Consider the following 20,137-nt stretch of genomic DNA (forward strand, 5'->3'; position numbering starts at 1 on the left):
TCCCTAAGGTTACATATTCTGCCCATGTCTGGAAGAATGTAGAAGTGAATGCAAGAGGCAATAGAATAAAGTGCTCCTTTAACAAGACCCGGAAACTTAACATTATGCTGCAGGATTTTAATTCCTCCATTTTGGAAGTTAAAGTAGTGAATTATTCCATGTCGAACTTTTCAGTCTATATGAAACATAGGTCTATATTGCACCGGGATACAAAGCAGAATGTGGCAAGAGTTGTAAAATATGTGCATGTATTTGACCCTGTGGTGAAATAATGTAAAGCTGCCCTTCTAAAAGCTGTTAAAAAGATCTATAAAATAGGGGGCCGGTGTGAAGGTAGTATGGTGCAGGTTTCAAACAAGCCTATAAGAAACTGGCTCTTATTGGGCTGCTCTCTACCAAAGGGACAGGGAAATGATGGCATCCCTAAAAAGCAATAATACCCATAACCTTTGGGAACTAGTGAATCAAACAGAGGTAAAACAAGTGCAGCTAATTTCGAATCCAATTGCTGAGAGAGTGGATACATCATTTTGAGAATATATAGAAGGCCCCTGCCCTTGTGATAGAAATGCCGGATGTAGCTATATGTGATCCCCATTTTAAAAAAGGTTCCAGAATGTGTCCCTTAAACTATAGACCCATTGCCATAATGGATGTGAGATCTAAAATGTTCAGTTCAATACTTTGAGCACATGGAGACTTGGTGCATTTCTAATAAGATCTTGAATTATAGGCAAGTGGGCTTTAGAAGAAATATGGGCACAGGCTGTGGAGGTCTCTTGCTTAGTTGCTTCCAGTGGCTTGCATGGCAATCTAATTTACCCTCCATTTATGGGGCTTCAATTGATAGGTCTATGGTCTTTGAGATGGTGAATAGAACTGTTGAGAAAACTGACTATGGAACCCCCAGGGGTCTACTCAGTATTCGGATTCATCTACACAGGAACTCAATGACGCAGGTCAGACTGAATTCAGAAGTTATGATGCCGGCCAGTCTTGCAACACATAATGGGTTACGTCAAGGCTGCATACTGGCACCACATTATTTAACTTGTATGTGGCTGATGCAGGTAGAGCCTTCGACCAAAGTGTATTAGTATCACGGAACCTCTAAGTCCGTTCCGTGTTGGTGGACTGCACGCCGATAGGGCTGCAGAGATTGATCAATGCTTTTGGGCAATACATGGCAAAAAATTTGTCAAGGGTGGTGAGCTGATCAGGAAGTTTTGCTGGAAATGGGAGAATAGTGTACTAGCGATTAGTGCCCATTCTAGTAAACCATACCAAGATTTTTTACCGCAATTATCTCAAAATGAAAGCAGTGGCAATGGCCAGACAAATGGGTTTGATGGACCCGAAATTTGGTCAATTATCCCGTGCAGAGAATTCTATCACATGGAAGTTGTGCCAAGAATATGCTATGGCTTAGAATTTGTTCCCTCGTGGATTCTCCCAGAACTGAAGGTAGTGGAGGGGATTGTTTGGAGAGCGGTCTTGCCCTTTACCCATGTGTGTCCCCATACAATCGGATACAAAATGGGCATACAATCTTTGGCCAGTATAATGCAATGGAAAAGATTGTCACTATTGAGAAAATGTGGATTCAGCCCTAAGGGGAGTTTGTATAGTTTTCTGGGGTAAGATGTTACCAAAGGTTTTGTTAAAAAACTACGCCGAGATGGAGCATTAATTCGATACAACTTGGGAGCCTTGATGAACGCTTCTAGACAACTCTAGGAAGATAAAAAGCAGAATTATAGGTAATGGTATACAAAAATGAAGCCTCAGATTTTAAAGTGTATTCTCAAGCGGTTTCGTCACAAAAAAATGGTACCCGCATATGGAACAATATTATAAGAAATACCCTAGTCGAGGGGGGAGAAATGTAATGCGATTTCACTTTAATGTAAGCAATATTAATCAGTAGGAACCAATTGGGTAACAAGAATGGCTATTTTAGATTCTACCAGAAGATGGCGGTTTAATCTTTATTCCATCTACTACTTGTGTGCTCAGTTCTACTTACTACAAGACTTGGTTTGTTATTTATGTTACATGGTGATTCTGTCTTTGAAGCAGAATTTAAATTGGAATGATTGCTGTAAAAATGCTCTATCAAAATATGCGTAGTTTAAAAAGGTCCGATTGTTGGTAGGGGCAAATCCATTCCATTGTACATGTTAATTCTGCGAAAGTTGGGTTCTCCCTGGGGATCTCGCCAGTTTAAAGAAATTGTGTGTAATGAAATCTATTTGCGGCTGTTTTAAATGTATTAGAGTATACATTGAGTGGCTTAGATTTATTTGAACGATACTGTAATGAAATCACGCCAATATCTATATTCATTTGAGCCTCCATCGATATTGTAAATATTTCAAGTGATACATTAACTTAATGAAGAAGAAAAATACAGCATGTAAGATTTCAGTTGATCACTTATAGCCATAGAATTCATAAGCTCATCTGCAATCCAATTTTGCTTAAAAAAATAATAAATAAATTAAAAAAGGTGCTATTGCCAGGGTAAGGCTGAGTTTTTAGAATTCACTGGGTGTTGTCAACATAACTAACAAGTTGAGGGGTCTGATGAGTTGAGAGCGAACAGATGCTGGAAAAAAGGGGAGGATCCCAAAAAAAAGCTTTTCATTTCAGAGAGTAACCGTTGGATGGTTACAATCATTTTGTTTAAGGAAACAAGCTAAAGTGCCAAATTTCATATTCCTTGAGCAAAGTCAAGTCTTTCCTTATTTTATGATCTACAGTAACAAACGTAGAAAAGAAATCCATCAGGGACAGGGCTGACGCACCCTCTTGGCGAGCACTGGTTTTTAGGTTCTGCCATGATTAAAGCAAGATCAATTCAGGGTTGCAAAAAGACCGACGCCTACTTATAGTCTAGGCTGAATAGTCTGGAGCGGCTTTTTAGAGTAATGATTTCCGATCTGATTCTTAGTGCAGATAAATCTAAAGAGGACGAATTACATCAGGCTCCTTGCACTTTGTCAATATACAGTACCCCTGCAGGGATTTCAAGGAAGGAATGCTAGGATCTACAGCCAAGCTGCTGAGAGACTTCACAAGGAGCGGAGAATAATGGCAGAAAGGGGCGCAATGAACAAAAACTTGTATTTGATGAGTTAAGTGCAAGTTCTTTGAGCTAGCACCAGTTGGACAGAAGTTAAATAAGGCTTTCATTACTGAATTGTGCTATAACAATGGTTTGTGAATTTTGGGTAAGGTGGATTGACTTTGATTTCAACATAACGTTTTGTGCCAATCAATTTTTTGCAGGTACACCTTTTGAACACTAGGGCTCTTATGATGAACCTAGTGACATACATGTATTAAGGGCTTTTGTACAGAGCTAGTTGCCTTGCATGCACACGTCTGTATTTTGAATGGTCTCAAGTTAGAGCTATGGCCCTGGTGAGGGTTAGCTTCCAAAGCTTCCATCCAGTCAGGTCCCTGCATTTGAGACCCTCGATACTGTCCATTAAAACTAGAATGGCATTCACACTACCACATTTCACTACTCGGAAATGTGTTTATCCACCTAAATAATTGTATGGTCAAATAACCTGGTTTATTCAGTTTACAATGTGGAATCAGGCCCTCTGTTGCACAATTCTGAAGATCTCCAATCTCGCCCCCGTTTCCCATGCCCTGCCACACCTCCCAAAGTCATTTTGGCAATTTAATTCCCCTTTATCAGAACACTACACAACACTTAAGATTCTGGATTTGTAATGCATGGTGTAAATGAGAAGCTGAAATAAATGGCAAAACAATCACTTGTATTAATAGTGCCAAAAAAAAAGTTTGTGTACGAAATGTTAACCAAGCACAAAACAGGCAAGTTAAACCAGAGGGAAATAACTCACCGGGACAGAGCAGTAACTGTGGTTTACTTTGACAGCAATGTTTGGAGGGTACTGATCCTCCTGAGGACAGCTGCAGTCTGTGTAACAGATCCTAGACACAAAAGAGATCAAGGTAAAACAGCAATGAGAGCTGATTTCCATTTCACAACTCAGTTTATTTTGAGGCAGAATGAATTCAGGGTTAAATTTGTTTATGCACCACAAACGCAGCACATTCCAACTAGTCCCACAATGTTGATATCAGCTCCTTGCAGTCAGACAACACAGATTGGCACTTCGCCTTAGAGAGTGTCTACATATGGGTTTTGGGTGGCGTTTCAGGGGGGAGCAGTATATGTCCATCTTCTGCTGTACCCCTCATCACCCCCCCAACAAAGCCCACACAGGTTCTTTAGCTAGTCGCCAGTATTGTAACGAGGTGTCTTGGTCACGGATGACATGCAGTCTCTACTACAAACAGAAAATCAGCTTTACTTAGTTTCAGGTAACTGGTTACAATCCACAAGACGGGTGCATATGGGACACATACACCAGCATCTTCCCGCTCAGCCAGCCTCACAACTGCCATTAGCAGAACACTCAGAACATGCATTCATCATTCTACATCAAGGCACTCATGACCTCATACATCCATAGCACAATAGACGGGCAAGGCAAGTCACAACATGCATCTTTCATTAATTTGAGGATCCATTTTTTTCCACTGTTGGTCATTACTGATAGATCCTCCCACACAAACATCTCAACCCACTTCATTTAAAGTTGTACTACAAACTGATTTATTTTGTTTTTTTACACATTTATTCTGTTCCATGCTGATGTAAAAGGCTAGTTATAAGATCTGGTCCTTTGAGGAAAATCAATTCAAATTAAACCCAGCATCTCACGGCTTCAGTTATCTGCCATATCTGATCATACAATCAGCAAATGCTATCCAATGTTTATTTCAAATGCCCTTTAATGGCCCCAGCCCAGCAAGCATGAGCATTTTTGGCCACTGCAACTACCACAGGGACTGCCAACAGGCTACTAAAATGTACATTGGCCCTCAGGACAAAAATAAACACCCTACACACCTTTGGCAACTGATTAAAAACTAAAGAAAACACTTGGGGAACAATCCCTCTAGGGCTTGCCTACAGGTTCCCTCTCCCAATCAACTCAAAAAGCATATATTATCCTTATAAACATTTACTTCAAACATATGAAGTATTTTTGAACAAGCTTCAGATGCACTGTAATTGTTAAGATGTACACCAACCTACCTTAAAACAACCTGCACAGATTTGATTCCAGGCTGCAAGTCCCTGTGGGATTGAGGAGAGAAATAAAAGTAGTGAGGACAGGAGACTTTAGTGGGTTTATTTTGAAAGTGAAACAGAACCTGAATGGACATCTCTGGCTATGGCGGGGCTGTAGCTGTTTGTGTGGTGGTGTTATTGAGGGTTTTACCAGAGGCCTCTGTTGATGGGTGAAGTAAGATCTTGCATTCATGAAATAGGGTGCCCCTCAAACTCAAAAAAGGTACTGTAGCAGAACAGGCTTTATCTCTATTACAGGGGATAGCCTGGTATAAAAGTACAATTAAAACCCCTGGGCCCTGAAACATTAAAATACACCACACATACTGTAAGCATATCTTGCATACATACACAAACCCAATATAGAAGACAGGCAAGTACTAGATTTACATGGATTAGAAACAAGAAACAAATAAGGTTTTTATAATTAGGGAGCAGTTCCAAAAGCAAAAATTAGTCCAATAAACAAAGATGCAGTACTCTACCTCTAGAGGTACCCGTTCATGCAACATAGCCCAATTGAAAATCTAACTGTTCAGCGAGATTATTCCTTTTGCAAATTTCCTTCCATTGTGATCAATGGAACCCCTACCTATTTGGTTATTTGGGTAGGCCTTGAACCATGGCCTAACTTTGGAGGCATCACTTAGCTTGCTCAACTCATCTCCTTTGTGGGCACTGGTCAGCCCTTATGGTTACAAGTGCAGGGGGATTGTTTCATAAATCTTTCTGGTGCACCATTTACCCTCTTAGTAAAGACAAAAAACTAAACAAAACTTGATAGCACATCCAGGTCATACAAGGAACAAACGCAACATCACAGTGGATGCTATCTTGCCACTCGTGATCCCTATGCTCAAGTCCTTAGCTGAAATCACTGGCCCTAACAAGCAAGTAGAGACATACAATACCTCTGACTAAAGCAGTGGACATCATTTCACACCTTAAATTGCGTAAAGGCAAATCAAAAGCTCACTTGAACTCTTGGTTAACTCCAGAATTAAAAACCTTATGTGCCGAATAACATTGGAATCCCTATGGACGCACATTCCCTCCACAGAGAATAAAAGAAATGTAATTAATCTATCTGCAAAATATAAGTAAGAAATACTTTGCACTTAACTTGAGTCGTACAACAATAGAATAAACCAAGCAAGTACAAAAGAGCTCTTTGTGATTCTCGGAGAGATGGAGACACCCATTACCCCTCAGGTCAATGCATAAAGGACAAACTCTGGTTCACAAATATTCAGAATGCTCACCCCAAAAAAATAGCCACACTGCAAACTAAAATCGCGGAAAAACTGCTAAAACTTTGAAACTCAGGAAACTGCCACCATAACAAAGCCTACCACTGAACCACCCCAAGGCTTTAAATTCTCCAAAGTCTCTGCCCTTGAAGTACCAAAAAAAAAATCATTGATCATTGCTTCTCTGGGGGTTCTACCCCTCCTTAAACAATCCTTGGACCCTACCATCCCTACAAATTACAGGCCAAATACCACAGTCCCATTCTTACTGAAGATACTGGACAGGGTAGCTTACCTAGAGATCCAGGAATATTTAGAGACCAACCATATCTTAGGGACTCGCCAATTCGGATTTAGACCTCAACATGGGACCGAAACATGGGTGGCCACACACTGCCTCTGCCTGAACGACAGTAAAACTGAGCTGCCAATTGCGGGTTCCACAGTGTTAGGCAAAGTTTGTATGCAGTACCCTCTGGGAATACTACAAACAACTGACTACAGGTATAGGAAACCCAACCTTTGGTATAGGCTTGTACTACAGTTTTGGTAGCGTGTTGAGCAGCCAGGCTGGTCTCAAGTGGGGTCAATGTGAGCTATAGGAGTTAGAGATTTACAGTTACAAGTATTCAACTAAACTCTTATGTTTCTTGCATAAACAACTATTAGACATGCATTACTCACCGTAGTAGCATTTCTGATGATTCTATCTGCTTAGATTCACATGCTTTGCATATAGTCTGACATCCAGTGGTAGCCACGGAGTAGTGCATCTCGTCTTTCAGGGACGTCGGCATAGGCATGTCTGTAACACTATCCCTATCGTGACGTGTAGCGTACCCAAAATCCCTCACACGCCGAGGTCTCCCCGATTGTATTTTTTCTGCCATGAGGGAGCCCCAGGCTATTGTGAGCGAGTACATAAAGAAAGAAAGTAGTAAGATGTCCATGTTCCTTCCACCCGAGCGGGGAGGTAGGGTGGGCGCATGTGAATCTAAGCAGATCCAATCATCAGAAGTGCTATTACGGTGAGTAATGCATGCCTTCTGATGCTTGTTAATCTGCTTAGAATCACATGCTGTGCATAGACTTGCGAGCAGTACCTGGAGTTGGGGTATGAGAAGGAATAGTAGTGCAGAAAGATCTTAGTACTGCTTGTCCCACCCGAGAATCAGATCTAGAACAAGTGTCTAGGCAATAGTGTTTTGTAAAGGTGTGTACAGACCTCAAGGTTGCCGCTTTACAAATGGACTCAAGGGGAACATTTGCAATGAATGCTATGGAAGCCCCAGTGCTCTAGGCTTGAAGGGCAGTTCTCTCTTAGCAAGAGTATAACAGTGATGCATTTGACAAACCACCTTGAGATAGCAGATTTAGAGACCGGATCCCCTTCTCTACTAGCTGCTACTGAAACGAAAAACTGCTTTGTCTCTCAGTGGTTTCATTCTTTCCAGGTAAAACATGACTGCCCTGCGCACATCGAGTGTGTGTAGGCTTCTTTCGGCCGTGCTAGTGGGATTCTGGAAGAAAGTGGGTAGTTGGATTGATTGGTTCACATGGAACTTCGAAATGAATTTAGGCGCAAAACAGGGATGAATCCGCAGAACCACCTGATCCCTGTGGACTGTAACAAAAGAGTCTATAACTGAAAGGGGCTGCAGTTCACTAACTCTTAATAGAAGTGATAGCCACTAAGGCTGTCTTATAAGTAAGGTCTTTTAGACTTGCTTTATGCATTGGTTCAGAGGGAGACCACATGAGTCTGGTCAATACCACATTTAGATCCCATCTGGGAGCTGGGTTAGAAACAGGATGAATTCTCTTAACCCCTTCAATAAAAGCCTTAATAACAGGTATCTTCCACCACAACACCTTCTGTTGTGACAGTGTAGGCTGAGAGAGCAGCTAGGTGAACCTTTAGGGAATTAAACGCCAGTACTGAATCTAACAAGTGGGTCAGGTGCAACACAATGCGAGTAGGAGAGCAGTCAATCGGGTTGATGCCCTTGGCATTACACCAGATGACAAAACGTTTCCACTTGCTGGAATAGCAATACCGGGTGACAACATGTTGTACGGGCAGGGCAATTTCACAGGAGGGGAGAGAGCCATCTCCATCAGATAAGAGAACTAGTGTTGGCGGGCCCACATGGGGCCCACCAATATCATGGTGACTGGTTCCTGATGCATCTTGTGCACAATCTTGTTGAGTAGGGGAGTCGGGGGTGGAGCCGGGGGTGGGGGAAGCAGGCGGTGAGTGAAAGTATAAACAAATTACCCTGACCATATTATTCAGAGTCCGTTCTCCTTGGAGCGGTTCAGGGGTTACCTGGGGGCATAATCTTGGCATTGGGCGTTCTCCTGAGTGGCAAATAAGTCAATCTCTGGAAAGCCCCATTCTGCGAAGACGGAGACGATGTCTTCATGTAAATGCCAGCCATACTGTACGGGTAGTGGGAAATCTCTGCTGAGCATGTCCGCTAGGAGGTGGAGTTTGCCGGGAAAGTGTTGGGACAGCAGGAACATCTTGTGTTTGAGAGCCCACATCCAAATGTTCTGGGACAGCTTGGATAGCCCTAGAGAGTGCCCCCCCCCCCCAGTTTGTTTAGGTAATACATGGCTGTGGTGCTATCTGTCAAGATCAGAACTGTCTTCCCCTGTAGCTGTGTCTGAAAGGCCTTCAGTGCTTTGCATACTGCTAATAGCAGTACAAGGTTTATGTGGTTGGATGATCTTGTGGGGGACCACACTCCATGCGCTGTCTGCTGTAGCAGATGAGCACCCCACCCCGTGAGAGACTAGCCTGTCGTGAGAGTGGCTTCTACTGCAGGAGTGGTGAAGGTCTTCCCCTTCAAGAGGTTTTACCGTCGACCACCACTGCAGAGAGAGAACTAGGGCTGGCGAGACAACTACCAGATCTTCCTATTGTCCGCTGGCCTGACACCACTGGCTGTTGAGCATGGGAACTAAGTAAATGCACGTCGTCATCATTCCTAGCAGTGGCATGGCCTTGCGTAGAGTCACTTCCCGACTGGCTACATATTGAGGGATCTGAATCAGCATGTTCTGAACTCTATCGTTGGAGAGGACGACGAGGCAGTCTTTGGATCAAATTAGAGCCCCCAGAAACTGTTTCACTTGACTGGAGTCTAAGCTGATTTCTTCTCGTTGGAGAATCCCAGACTGAACAAGAGGTCTATTGTCCGAGTGTTCAATAGGCGTTTTGTAGGAGTCACCTGTTATGAGCCAGTCGAGGTAAGGGTAAACCGGGATGGATAGTTTGCGCAGGTACATTGCTGCTAATGCCAGAACCTTTGTAAACACCCTTGGCGTAGAGGCAACGCCGAAGGGGAGTACTTTGAATTGATAGTGCCTGTCCTATATCATGAACCATAGGTATTTTCTGTGCACTGGCAACATTGAAATATGAAACTATGCATCTTTCATATCCAGTGTCTCCATGTAATCCCCCTGTTTCAACAGTGGGATTACTTCCTGCAGAGTTACCATACAAAACTTTTGAGGTTTGACAAATTTGTTCGCTGGGAGCAACTCTAGCACAGGGCGCATGGTGAGGTCCTTTTTGGGTACAAAAAAGTACACTGAATAAATACCCTTGTTTACCTGAAGACTAGGGACGGCTTCTATGACATCCTTTTCCAGAAGTGCTTCCACCTCTTGTATCAGGATTCGCAGATGGCCTTGAGTCAGGCTTCGTGATTTGGGCGGTCTGATTTGTAGTGGTCAGGCGAATTCCACACAGTACCCGTGGGCGACCGTCTTGAGAACCCACTGGTCTGGTACCTGGATCCGTAGGTCATTTCTGACCAGAGGCTGTGGCTCCCCTGGATTTGGGGTCTCTGTCTCTGCCTTTCCCACGCTGCTGTCCCCTGGGTGGATAGTTGGCGGGGGTGCTGGATGCCTGTCCTGAGTTCCAGGCATTTCCTGTATTATACAGATTGTGTGGAACGGAATTGCCCTCGAAAGGGCTGCAGGAACTGCTTCCCCTCTGGTGGGGAGGGCTTTTGGGTGATTTGCTGAAGGGACTTATGAGTTCATGCTCCTTTTTGGCACTCTCGAGGGCATAGTCGACTGCTTTACCAAAGAGATTAGTCTCCTCAACAGGCTTATTAATAAGAGCTGCTTGGGTTTCGGGCTTCAAGCCAGAGTTCCTGAGCCAAGCATGCCGTTTAAGCAGGGTGGCTTGAGCTAGTGATCTTCCCGCCCTCTCTGCAGCATCCAGAGTGTTTTTCAGTATGTTTTGGTTGACCTGCCTGCCCTCGGTCACGATGGCAAGTCATTTGGTTCTAGCAGGCTCAGGCACCTCCTGCAGACCTTCCTGCAGTAGATTCCACTGAACATCGGCATAACTAGCAAGCAATGTAGTGTTTGCTATGCATGTGGAAAAGGCAGCTACCGTGGTGATTTGTTTTCCGAAGGCGTACAGCCTTTTCAACGCCTTATCGGGAGGCCCCTCTCCTGTAGCAAGGGGTACCCCCGCCTGTTTTCGGGTGGTGGTAACCACTAGTGAATCGGGGGTGGCATGGCCCTTTTATTATTTACTATTTATTTTTTGCATTTTTATAGCGTACATACAGCCCAGGGGCATCGCGGTGCTGTTACTTGTGGAAGGCTTAGTTACATACAATACAGGGTGTACAATACAATTGGCATAGCATACTCAAGCAGAGCATAATACAGGATACATACTTTGACATCCTCCCTATATGTAGGGATTTAGTGCAATTTTCTTTCAAAGCATTGCGTTTGGGCAGGAATTAAGTGAAGAGCAGTTTTCATGGCTTTGCGGAATGCTAGGTGGGAGATCTCATTTTAAGGGTGGTGATAGTGCGTTCCATTGCAGAGCTGAAAGGTAAGGGAAGCTAACACTGGCCCTCTTAACTCTGGGGACTGAGCAGGTCTGCGTATTGTGTTCTGGTTGGTCTTGTGGAGACTGTTAAGTGGATTCTTTCAGAGAGGTATGGTGGGGCCATGTGGTGGATACATTTGTGAGGGCAAGCACTTTGAAGAGGATTCTGGGAGCCAATGTGCCTGTATCCTGGTGGCTGTGATGGGTTCCTTTTTGGAGATTCCTATAGCTGCACGTAGAGCGTTGTTTTGTATTATCTGCAGCTTGTTCATGTTTTTAGTGGAGGTACCTTAGAACAGTGCATTGCAGTAGTCTAATCTTCATCCTGTGATGGCTCCGACGATGGTGATACAGTTGTCCTTGGATAGGAAGGGTCTGGCTGCTGTCAAGAGTTTGGCATAGTGTGAGCTTTGTGTGCGTAGGGTCAGTAGGCGATTAGCAAAATAATTTCTCCACCCTCCGATTTACTGCCCTAGTCTGGGCTGGTGTGATCAAGGAAGGAGCCAATCTCCTCTTAATGGAATTCAGAAGAGGTATGGCTTGGCTGGTGGGGGGCTTTTCTTTGAGGATATCCTCCACAAAGTCCTGTTCAGGCAAAGCCTCCTGGGTGGCTATCTGAAAGTATTCAGCCGCCTTTAAGATGGCGTTGAATGTCATCTGATCGTCCACTGGAAAAGCCTCGCAGGCCGGAGTGGAGGGAGGGAGGGGAATCCAAACATAGGACATCAGGGTCCTGGTTGTGCGTAGGGAGCGCCCATGGTTCTGCCTCAACCTGGTGACTGTACTCCCAGTCTACCGTGGGATCTGCCTGGTCATCCACAGTGTAGTTCTGTACGAAGTTAGAATCCTCCTCTTCATCATAAATGTCCTGATACATTTCCATCTGGATCTCGTCTTTGGGGTGGATGGAAGTGTAATCCTCCAGAGAAGGTCCTACATTTCTTAGATTAGAAGGAGGCACAGAGGGAGGGTCCTCCCGAGGTCTCTTGGGGGTAGGTTGCTCTGAAAGCGAGAAAATGCTCTAATCTGTCCATACACCCTTTGCATTTTTCTCTGGTCCACCTAGATGAACCAGAAGGGTATAAGGGTGGAACATTTTCCTCCCTATGGCGCAGAAATGTGTCCCCAATAGAGCTAGACAAAGGCACAACTCTACGTAGTCCTCGAAAGCATTGGGGTGCTGTGACGAGTCTTTCGACGTGTCCGCGGCCCGCTCCGTGTGCTTCGTCGTCTCTTTAGACCTCCTTCAGCCCCACTGCCGAAGCAATCCATGCAATGCTTAGAGAGGTTTGGCGACTTGGGGCGATGTGCCGGTTGACTAGGACGCCCAGCGGTACATTTTTCTACTACCGGGGCCTTTCGGAGCGTCGGCTAAACATGCTTCGATGGCCAGATGGGTTTGAGGTAGCGCCCATTGGTTTAGAAGGCCCAGTCATAAAACGCTGCTGCGGATGCGTGGGAAGGCTGTTGATCGTGAAGATCAGAGGATTCTGTTGAAATTTTCGGCTGTCCTGTTGGCGTCTTCGCCCATTTGGACGTCACAGTCGAAACCGGGGTTGGGGTTCTGTGTTTAGTGTGGCTTTGATCTTGTACGCCCATTGACTTTCATCAGGCCTAGCAGGGTCGGGGACGGGTGTGGCGGACCTAGGAGTGTCCTTGATGACCTCCGTCATGAGGTCGATGGCATCCGACACGGATGCCTGGTCATCACTAGCCCCGCCGTCACTTTCGGCGGGTGAGGCGGTGGGGGAAGAAGATCCAGCCCGTAACATGCCATAGGTCGCCAATCGCTTAACGTTGCAATCCTTAAGCGTTTTAGGGCGCAGGACTTTACAGGCCACGCATCTTGCTTTGTCGTGGCAAGGGGAAGACCATTATTGCACTTAGAGTGCTCGTTCTTCCAAGGATATCTGGCCCTGCAGGAGGGGCAAAACCTAAATGGTGTCTTCTCCATATCGGCTCTGCCGCCGGATCTTAGGCGTCGAAAGTCCACAGCAGTCTTCGGTGTAGTGCAGGAACCACTGTCGAAATGACAATGGATAATCAACAAAGTCGACAAAGTGATAACGTCTCTTATGAAAGAGCTCTACAATAGGGCGACCAGTAATCTGGGTGGACAAAAGCAATCTGAGGGACCTCGGTGCGTGAGGGATTTTGGATACACTACACAACAAGATAGGGATAGTGACAGACACGCCAATGCCGACGTCCCCTTTCGGTCCCCGAAAGACCAGATGCAATACTCCGCGGCTACCACTGGATGTCGGACCATATACACAGCATGTGAATCTAAGTACTTTAACAAGCGTCAGAAATGTATCAGTCAGTTAGAATAAGCCTTCTTCAGAAGGGGGCAATATAATAGTCACACTCAAATACACTTCATGAAATACACACTCTTAATCTCCAAATCAGTAGATACCCTTTTGGGATGGCCCACAGACACTACCTATACCAGCAAGTTACTTCAATTGGTAGGGTGCTGGGGACATTAATCACTGTTGCATTTAGGATCATATAGCAATAAATCAAGTCAAAGGAAAGGATTTTGGAACAAACAAGAGACCAAATATTCTTAAGCCGGCAAATACTTTTGAATCTGCAAGAAGTCCTTCAGTACAATAAACTAGGCCAAAGTCAATGGGCAAAAGTCTTATACAGAATGGAGCACTTCTGGTAGGTAAATGGAAAAGTCTTTGCACAATGTTTTAGAAGTATTTGAAGAAAGGGAGAATCAAATGGAGGGCCACAAGCTGATTAGACTTGAGTAGTAGAAGATGCAAGCAACTCTACGGCAAGAGTTAAGTTCTTAGACTTTGTACAGAACCTTTAAAATTAAGAAAAGATGCAGCAGAGGACTCCTGTTCCTGTGCAGCTCTGCAGCTCTGCAGATCTCACTGTTCCTGGGCCTCAGCCGTGGGGACAAGAGGGAGGACGTCCGGGGACACCTGCACTGCACTGGACAGTCCAAAGTCACAACCAGCAAACTTAACTTTCATAGGATGTTCAGTGTTTCAGCTCCTCGTGTCTACTGCAAATAGCAACACTGCAGTTCCTGGCTGTCGAGCTGGACTTTCCTTGCATCTGGGGTCCCGCACTCTGTTGAAGGGGCTCAGGCTCGCCCAGTCCTGCTTCCTGGGAGTCAGGAGGATCTTCCTGGAGTTCTAGGCAAGCTTAAAAGCAACACACACAATCTGGTGTTCCTCTCCCTGGCTATACGGTTTTGGAAATTCAACCAACTCCGAGATGGATGTCCAGGTGACTGACTTTGGAGTTGATTGGTCCCACCAACTAAAAGGGAAAAGTCGTCCTTGCAGGGGCTTCAGTGTTGATGCGAACTTGACGTTTCGGCACTGCAGCAGGGCTTCGCCGGGCAAACAGACGGTCCAGGAGTTGCAGCAGGCGTCTTCAAGTTGTTCTTCGGTTCCTTCGTCCAGTGGTCGACTCTTACCTTCCATTCCAAAAGACTCGCCTTTTACTCAGTTCTGTTCCATTCATTCCAGCCTAGCTGTCACACAGCAGGGTTGCTGTCCTGGACGGCTGACAGTCTGCCAAATCACCTCAGAGTACATTTGGGTCTCCTAGGAGACTAAGCACAGGGAGTTTCGGGCACCTCCCTCACTTCCTGCCTACCCCAGACAACCTGGAGCCAGAGGCAGGCTTCACTGGTGAATCCTGCCAAAGGAAAAGCGAACAATGGGACCAAACCTGGTTTGGCACGCAGAGTAAATCTCAAGTACCACCTTTCCACAAAGAAATGTCAAAAAATGACTGGTGCCATTGAGAAAAATTGCACTCTTGGGTGCTTTACTGCAGCCGTGAACGCAGCCTGCAGTAAATGCACACCACAGTAGTTAAAACCAAACCAATGCCACCTGCCATTCAGTGAGAAAAGGTTAACATAAAAAAAAGTTACACAAAATGCTAGACCAGGGGGATCCTTGGTAACCCCTCCAGAACCCTATTGTAGGATAATGTGTGCTGGGTCTACAAAGTTACAAATGTAAGTACAATCAATTTCACTTTACTGCTCTGGGAAACAGTAGTTTATCCCAGAGAAGGTAGTTAAAACTTTGGGAAATCTGAAAGACTTCCCTATGCCCCTGCACTGAAGGTGCAGTGTGAAAATGTAAAAGATGATGCCTATGGAGTTTGTCAGACTCCACAACCAAAAGAAACAGTGTTCAAAATCACATTAAAAGACAAGAGTGGGGAAAAGGGTCTCACCCTCTCCAGGTTAAAAAAAAAAAAAACAAGCCCTCAAAATCAAGCAAAGTTGCTGAGGGTCTCTATGGTGGAGGGAATTCGCACATTTCTGAGAATTCAACACACAGCTAAACTGAATAAACTGAACACAGACTACGCATCCTTCAACATTGATGGGAATAAGATCCCAGTGACTAGAGAGGTAAAAAAAACACTATGTTTTTATCTCAATACCACACTAAATCTACATAAACAAGTGAACGCCACAGCCTCGGCTACTGCTTATACGGGGAAACGGATCAGGGCCTGCAAACCTTTGCTTTCTAAGGAGAGCTGCATTATTGCAACGGCTTTTACCTGGGAGCAAGTAAATATTTTCAATAAACTACAAAGTCTGCAAAATAACGCCCTTAGGTGTGCTCGGAGCATCTCAAGGAGAGCTCACATATCTGAAATAATACAACAGTATAAATCCCTGTCGATCAAGGACAAGATCCAACTCAAAACTATGTCCCTCACACATAAATCCTTGAACAATGCTGCCCCTCTATACTTGACAAACATTTAAGGTGAGAACAGCAACATGAGTCACCAGATCAGCTAACACCCCCGTTTGATAGTCCCTAGATATAAACCACAGAAGTCAGGAGGGACTAGTTTTCCAGTCATTGCTGCACAGCTATGGAAGTCGCTCCCTCTTTCCCTGAAAATGACCAAGCCATCCGCGAACTTCAGAAGTAAAGCTATCAAATGGCTAAACGAGAAGTACGAACATCAAAATAAAAATAAAAAATAGACTTCACGACCATCTAGTTCTCCCACTGGATGCCACTAATCCCTGAAACCTATTTTTTTTAACCTAGGACTATACATTGATTGTAATTAATTTTCTTGATGTCTTTCCAATTGTATGTCACCTCAATTCTGTATTCCTTGACCTTTGTAGACTGTACATGGATTGTAATTAATTGTCCTTGTCACTGTCAGATTGTATAGCTCTGCAATTCGGTATTCCATGACCTTGTATGCCTATAACACTGTCAAATGCGCCCAGATACTTCCGGGTTACGGTGTGCTATAGAAATAAAAAATAAACATCTCTATTTCCACATAATGCCATTTCAAGGACCATATACTCGAAATGGCTGTGGCATGTCCGTTAAGCCGAGTCCTTAGGCCAACTTTCTAACCACTCAGGTCTGAAAACTGCCATACACTAGGAGCTTTTTGTCAGGCTCTGGTTCGAAGCCCAGCAAAGTTGCATGTGAGAAAGCAGGCAGAAATGGAGGATCGAAGAAAAAAAAAAATAATGTCATGGGCGCCCCTCTGAGAATGAGCACAGCAAACATGGCCTGTTCGATGGAATGGTACCCACTCGCGTCCGCAGACACATGAAATATGTGTATGGGGTTGCTGTTGGTACTCTTGTTCAGAAGGGAATTGCCATAGCATTTTAGGGCTGAACTGCCCATGTTGGGGGGCTGGGAGGAAAAAAGACTGATATGCAAATGGCTATTCCGCCATCTGTGAAACGTACAGTGAACTAAAGTGTGGCCGCGGACTCTCGAGTGGGTACATTCCCAAAGAACCGGTCAATGGGCCGTGTTTGTTCTCGCAGAGGGGCGCCTATAAACTATTTTTTCCATTGTTTAAGGGACTTGGATTTAGGCACCCTAAGTTTCCTAGGGTCATCCGGACATGGATCCCTTGCTCACTGTGCTCAGAGAGGCACAGTTCCACCTCACAGATGAGGCCCAAAAAGGCTGAAACACGTGCATGGGGTTGTTGTTGGTGCTCTTTTTCAGAAGTGAATTGCCCTAGCATTTCAGTGCTGGACTGCCCATGTTGGGGGACTGGGGGGGGGGCAAAAACTGATATGCAAATGGAGATTTCCCATCTGTGAAAAGTACAGTGAGCTAAAGTGTGGCTGCAGACTCAAGTGGGTACCTTTCCAAAGAACAGCTCAATAGGTCGTGTTCGTTCGATGAGGAGCTCCGAAAACCAAGGCCTGGCCTGCCACCATGGAGCTATTAGAATGAGGAATTGGCGAGACTCCTCGATTTTGAAAATTACTGTCTGAATCAGGGGAGTGGGCGGAAAGGCATATGCTTTCATGACGGGCCACTGGAGGTGAAATGCGTCGCCTAGAGAGCCGGGGCCCTGACCTTATCAGGATGCAAACTGGAGATACTTCTCGTTGCGCCGGATGGCAAAGAGATCCACCTGGGGCGGGGTGACCCCATCTGTTGAAAATCTCCTGAATAACGAGGTCGTTTAGCTGCCACTCTTAATTGTCTGCTCCCAGTCTGCTGAGCCTATCCGCTTCCAGGTTGGATTCCCACCGAGAGGTGGAATGCCGTGAGGTAAATGTTTCTCAGGGCCCATTCCCACATGATTATCGCCAATCTGCACAGGGGAGGGGATCTGGTGGCTCCCTGCTTATTGACGTAGTACATGCTGGTCGAGTTGTCTGTCTGGAGGAGGACAACCTTGCCCCCGAGAAGTGGTAGGCATGCCCTAAGCGCCAGATGGTGTTCCGCTCTAGCCAATTGATGTGGTATTCCTGCTCCTGTCGAGTCCAGGTGCCGTGGACCGAGAGATCGGCCAGGGTGGCTCCCCAGCCCTCGAGCGAGGAATCCATGGCGACATCCTCATCCTCCTCCTGTGGAGGAAGAAGCGTAGTTGGCGCCGGAGGTTGGGGTGCCGCAGGCTGAGGAGGCGGCAGAGGTTGAGGTGTCGGCTGGGGAGCCAGTGGAGGCGAGTGCGCTCGGGCCTGTGGCACCGACGAAGGCATCTGGGGCACCGGAGGCATCCGTGGTGCCGCTAACATGGCAGGAATGACTTCACTGATGGTGTCCCTGAGGATAACGCCCATCCGAGGTGACTTCATGAGACCAAGGAACCTCTCGAAGAAAACCTTACTGACTGAAGCGGTGGCAGGGGGTGCTGATGGGGTAGCGGGAGGCTGCTGTGGCCGCTGCATACACTGTCCATATGGATGCAAAGGAAAGCTGCCCTGTGCATAAGAGGGGGTAGGCTGTAGCCCACGTACCTGGTTGAAGCCAGTCCCACCTTGATCTCGTTCTTCGCCTAATTCCTGGAATGGCAACGGAAAGGTGCCTCTTTCTGGCGCGACAGCCATCTTGTCGAGCTGCCTGCCACGTGCCTGCAACGTGTTGCTCGGCCCGCTGGGCCCAGCCTCCTCCAAGACTCTTGCGTGTGGATCACAAGGCCTACCTTGCTCCTTGGGCCTAGGCCCGGTAGGTGTGACACCCTCAACCCTGGGGTAGGTAGAGCTGTGTTAAGGTGCCTCCTCAGCCCTATTGCCGGTATTATCGCATAGCCCCTCGGCCATGGTGCTGGTACAAGGGCTGAGCCCCTCTGATGAAAGCCCGGTAAAAGAACCTTCCGGTCCCTCAACACTCACCAGGAGGATCCCTCGGCCCGGAGGCCGGTAGCTGCAGCAGCTTCGGTGCACGTGCTGCTAGAACGTGCACCGAAGTCCCTCCCCGTTGGAGTCCTTGGGAAGGAGTCTCCTTTGTGGGGTGCGATGGAGAATATCAGCCCTAGCTTGGGCTTGGTTCGATGCATCACAAAATTTTTGAGGTCCTCTGGAAGAGCTCCCTCCTCCTGCCTAATCTGTTCTTCAGCGCTTTCAAGGACAGCGAGTTACACGCTGAACAAGATTGCCAACTGTGGTCTGGGCCAAGGCATTGTAGGCAGAGTGCATGGGGGTCTGAAGTTGGGAAGAGCCCGTTGCAGGATCGACATCCGCTGAACCCTGTGGAAGTCGACATGCGCCGAGGAGGGACGCGACGCCCGAGGACCGAGTACTTGAATGATAAAAAGACAAAGAAGTATCCGTGCATGGAATTACATGGCCGAAGCCAAACCCAAACCCAGGAGCACTGGTGAATTCGGCCTGTTTTTTCTGATGAAAAAGGGTTCTGTCTCCGATTCCTGGGAAGGGAGGCCCATACAGTATGGAGGAAAGGGGACAGGGCGTAAGAGTAAGCAGTTTTACTCCTTCCAGTCGTCAAAGCCTCCATGGAACTCTCTCCACCACGAAACCTTGTTCTGTGATGTTAATGCAGATAGAACTGCCAAATGGACTTTTCATTTTAAAAAAGACTGTAGTCTAATAAGTGTAATAGGTATTGCACTATATGCTATGGGAAGCAGTCAAATGGGTTGACATTTGACTTCCTACACCACAACCTTTCCATTTGTTAAAGTAGCAGTGTCTATTGTTGGGCTTACAGGCTTCCTTTAACATTTCCATGCATCCGCCAGGCAAACTAAGATGTCCAAACTATGACTTCAGGAGCCAAACTGCTGAATTGGTTGCCTTAGGTTGAGGCTATAGGATAAATACCAAATTGTGAGATGTTGCAAGGACAGGTTAGATTCATTTGAGGGCATATAAACAATGTTAGGAGGTGGGAATGCCATGTTTGGCGGGCCCCCATTGAAGCTATTAGAATCATGGTTAAGTGGTCCTTTTGAATTTTGTTGATTACTCTGATCAACAGCAGGGTTGTGTAACCCTGACCAACTTAACCGCACAGCATTGCCCTTGGATACCTTCTGTGGGAACCTGGAGGCGTAACTTAGGCCTTTTGCATTTTA

At 46.0% G+C, this 20,137-nt stretch overlaps 1 protein-coding gene across 2 annotated transcripts in view; it reads right to left on the reverse strand.

Annotated features, from left to right (window-relative positions):
- The window catches only part of PIAS4 (protein inhibitor of activated STAT 4), a 741,820-nt gene that overhangs the window by 511,496 nt on the left and 210,187 nt on the right, over positions 1-20,137 (reverse strand). For both annotated transcript variants that reach the window (XM_069649398.1, XM_069649399.1), the window contains 2 exons: positions 5,147-5,188; positions 3,882-3,972 (listed from right to left, as the gene is read on the reverse strand). In XM_069649398.1, coding sequence (XP_069505499.1) covers positions 3,882-3,972; positions 5,147-5,188 — 133 coding nt within the window. The remainder of the gene's footprint in view (positions 1-3,881; positions 3,973-5,146; positions 5,189-20,137) is intronic.

The sequence above is a fragment of the Ambystoma mexicanum genome, chromosome 1p (assembly GCF_040938575.1).
Source record: "Ambystoma mexicanum isolate Mex_15411 chromosome 1p, UKY_AmexF1_1, whole genome shotgun sequence".
Taxonomy (NCBI): domain Eukaryota; kingdom Metazoa; phylum Chordata; class Amphibia; order Caudata; family Ambystomatidae; genus Ambystoma; species Ambystoma mexicanum.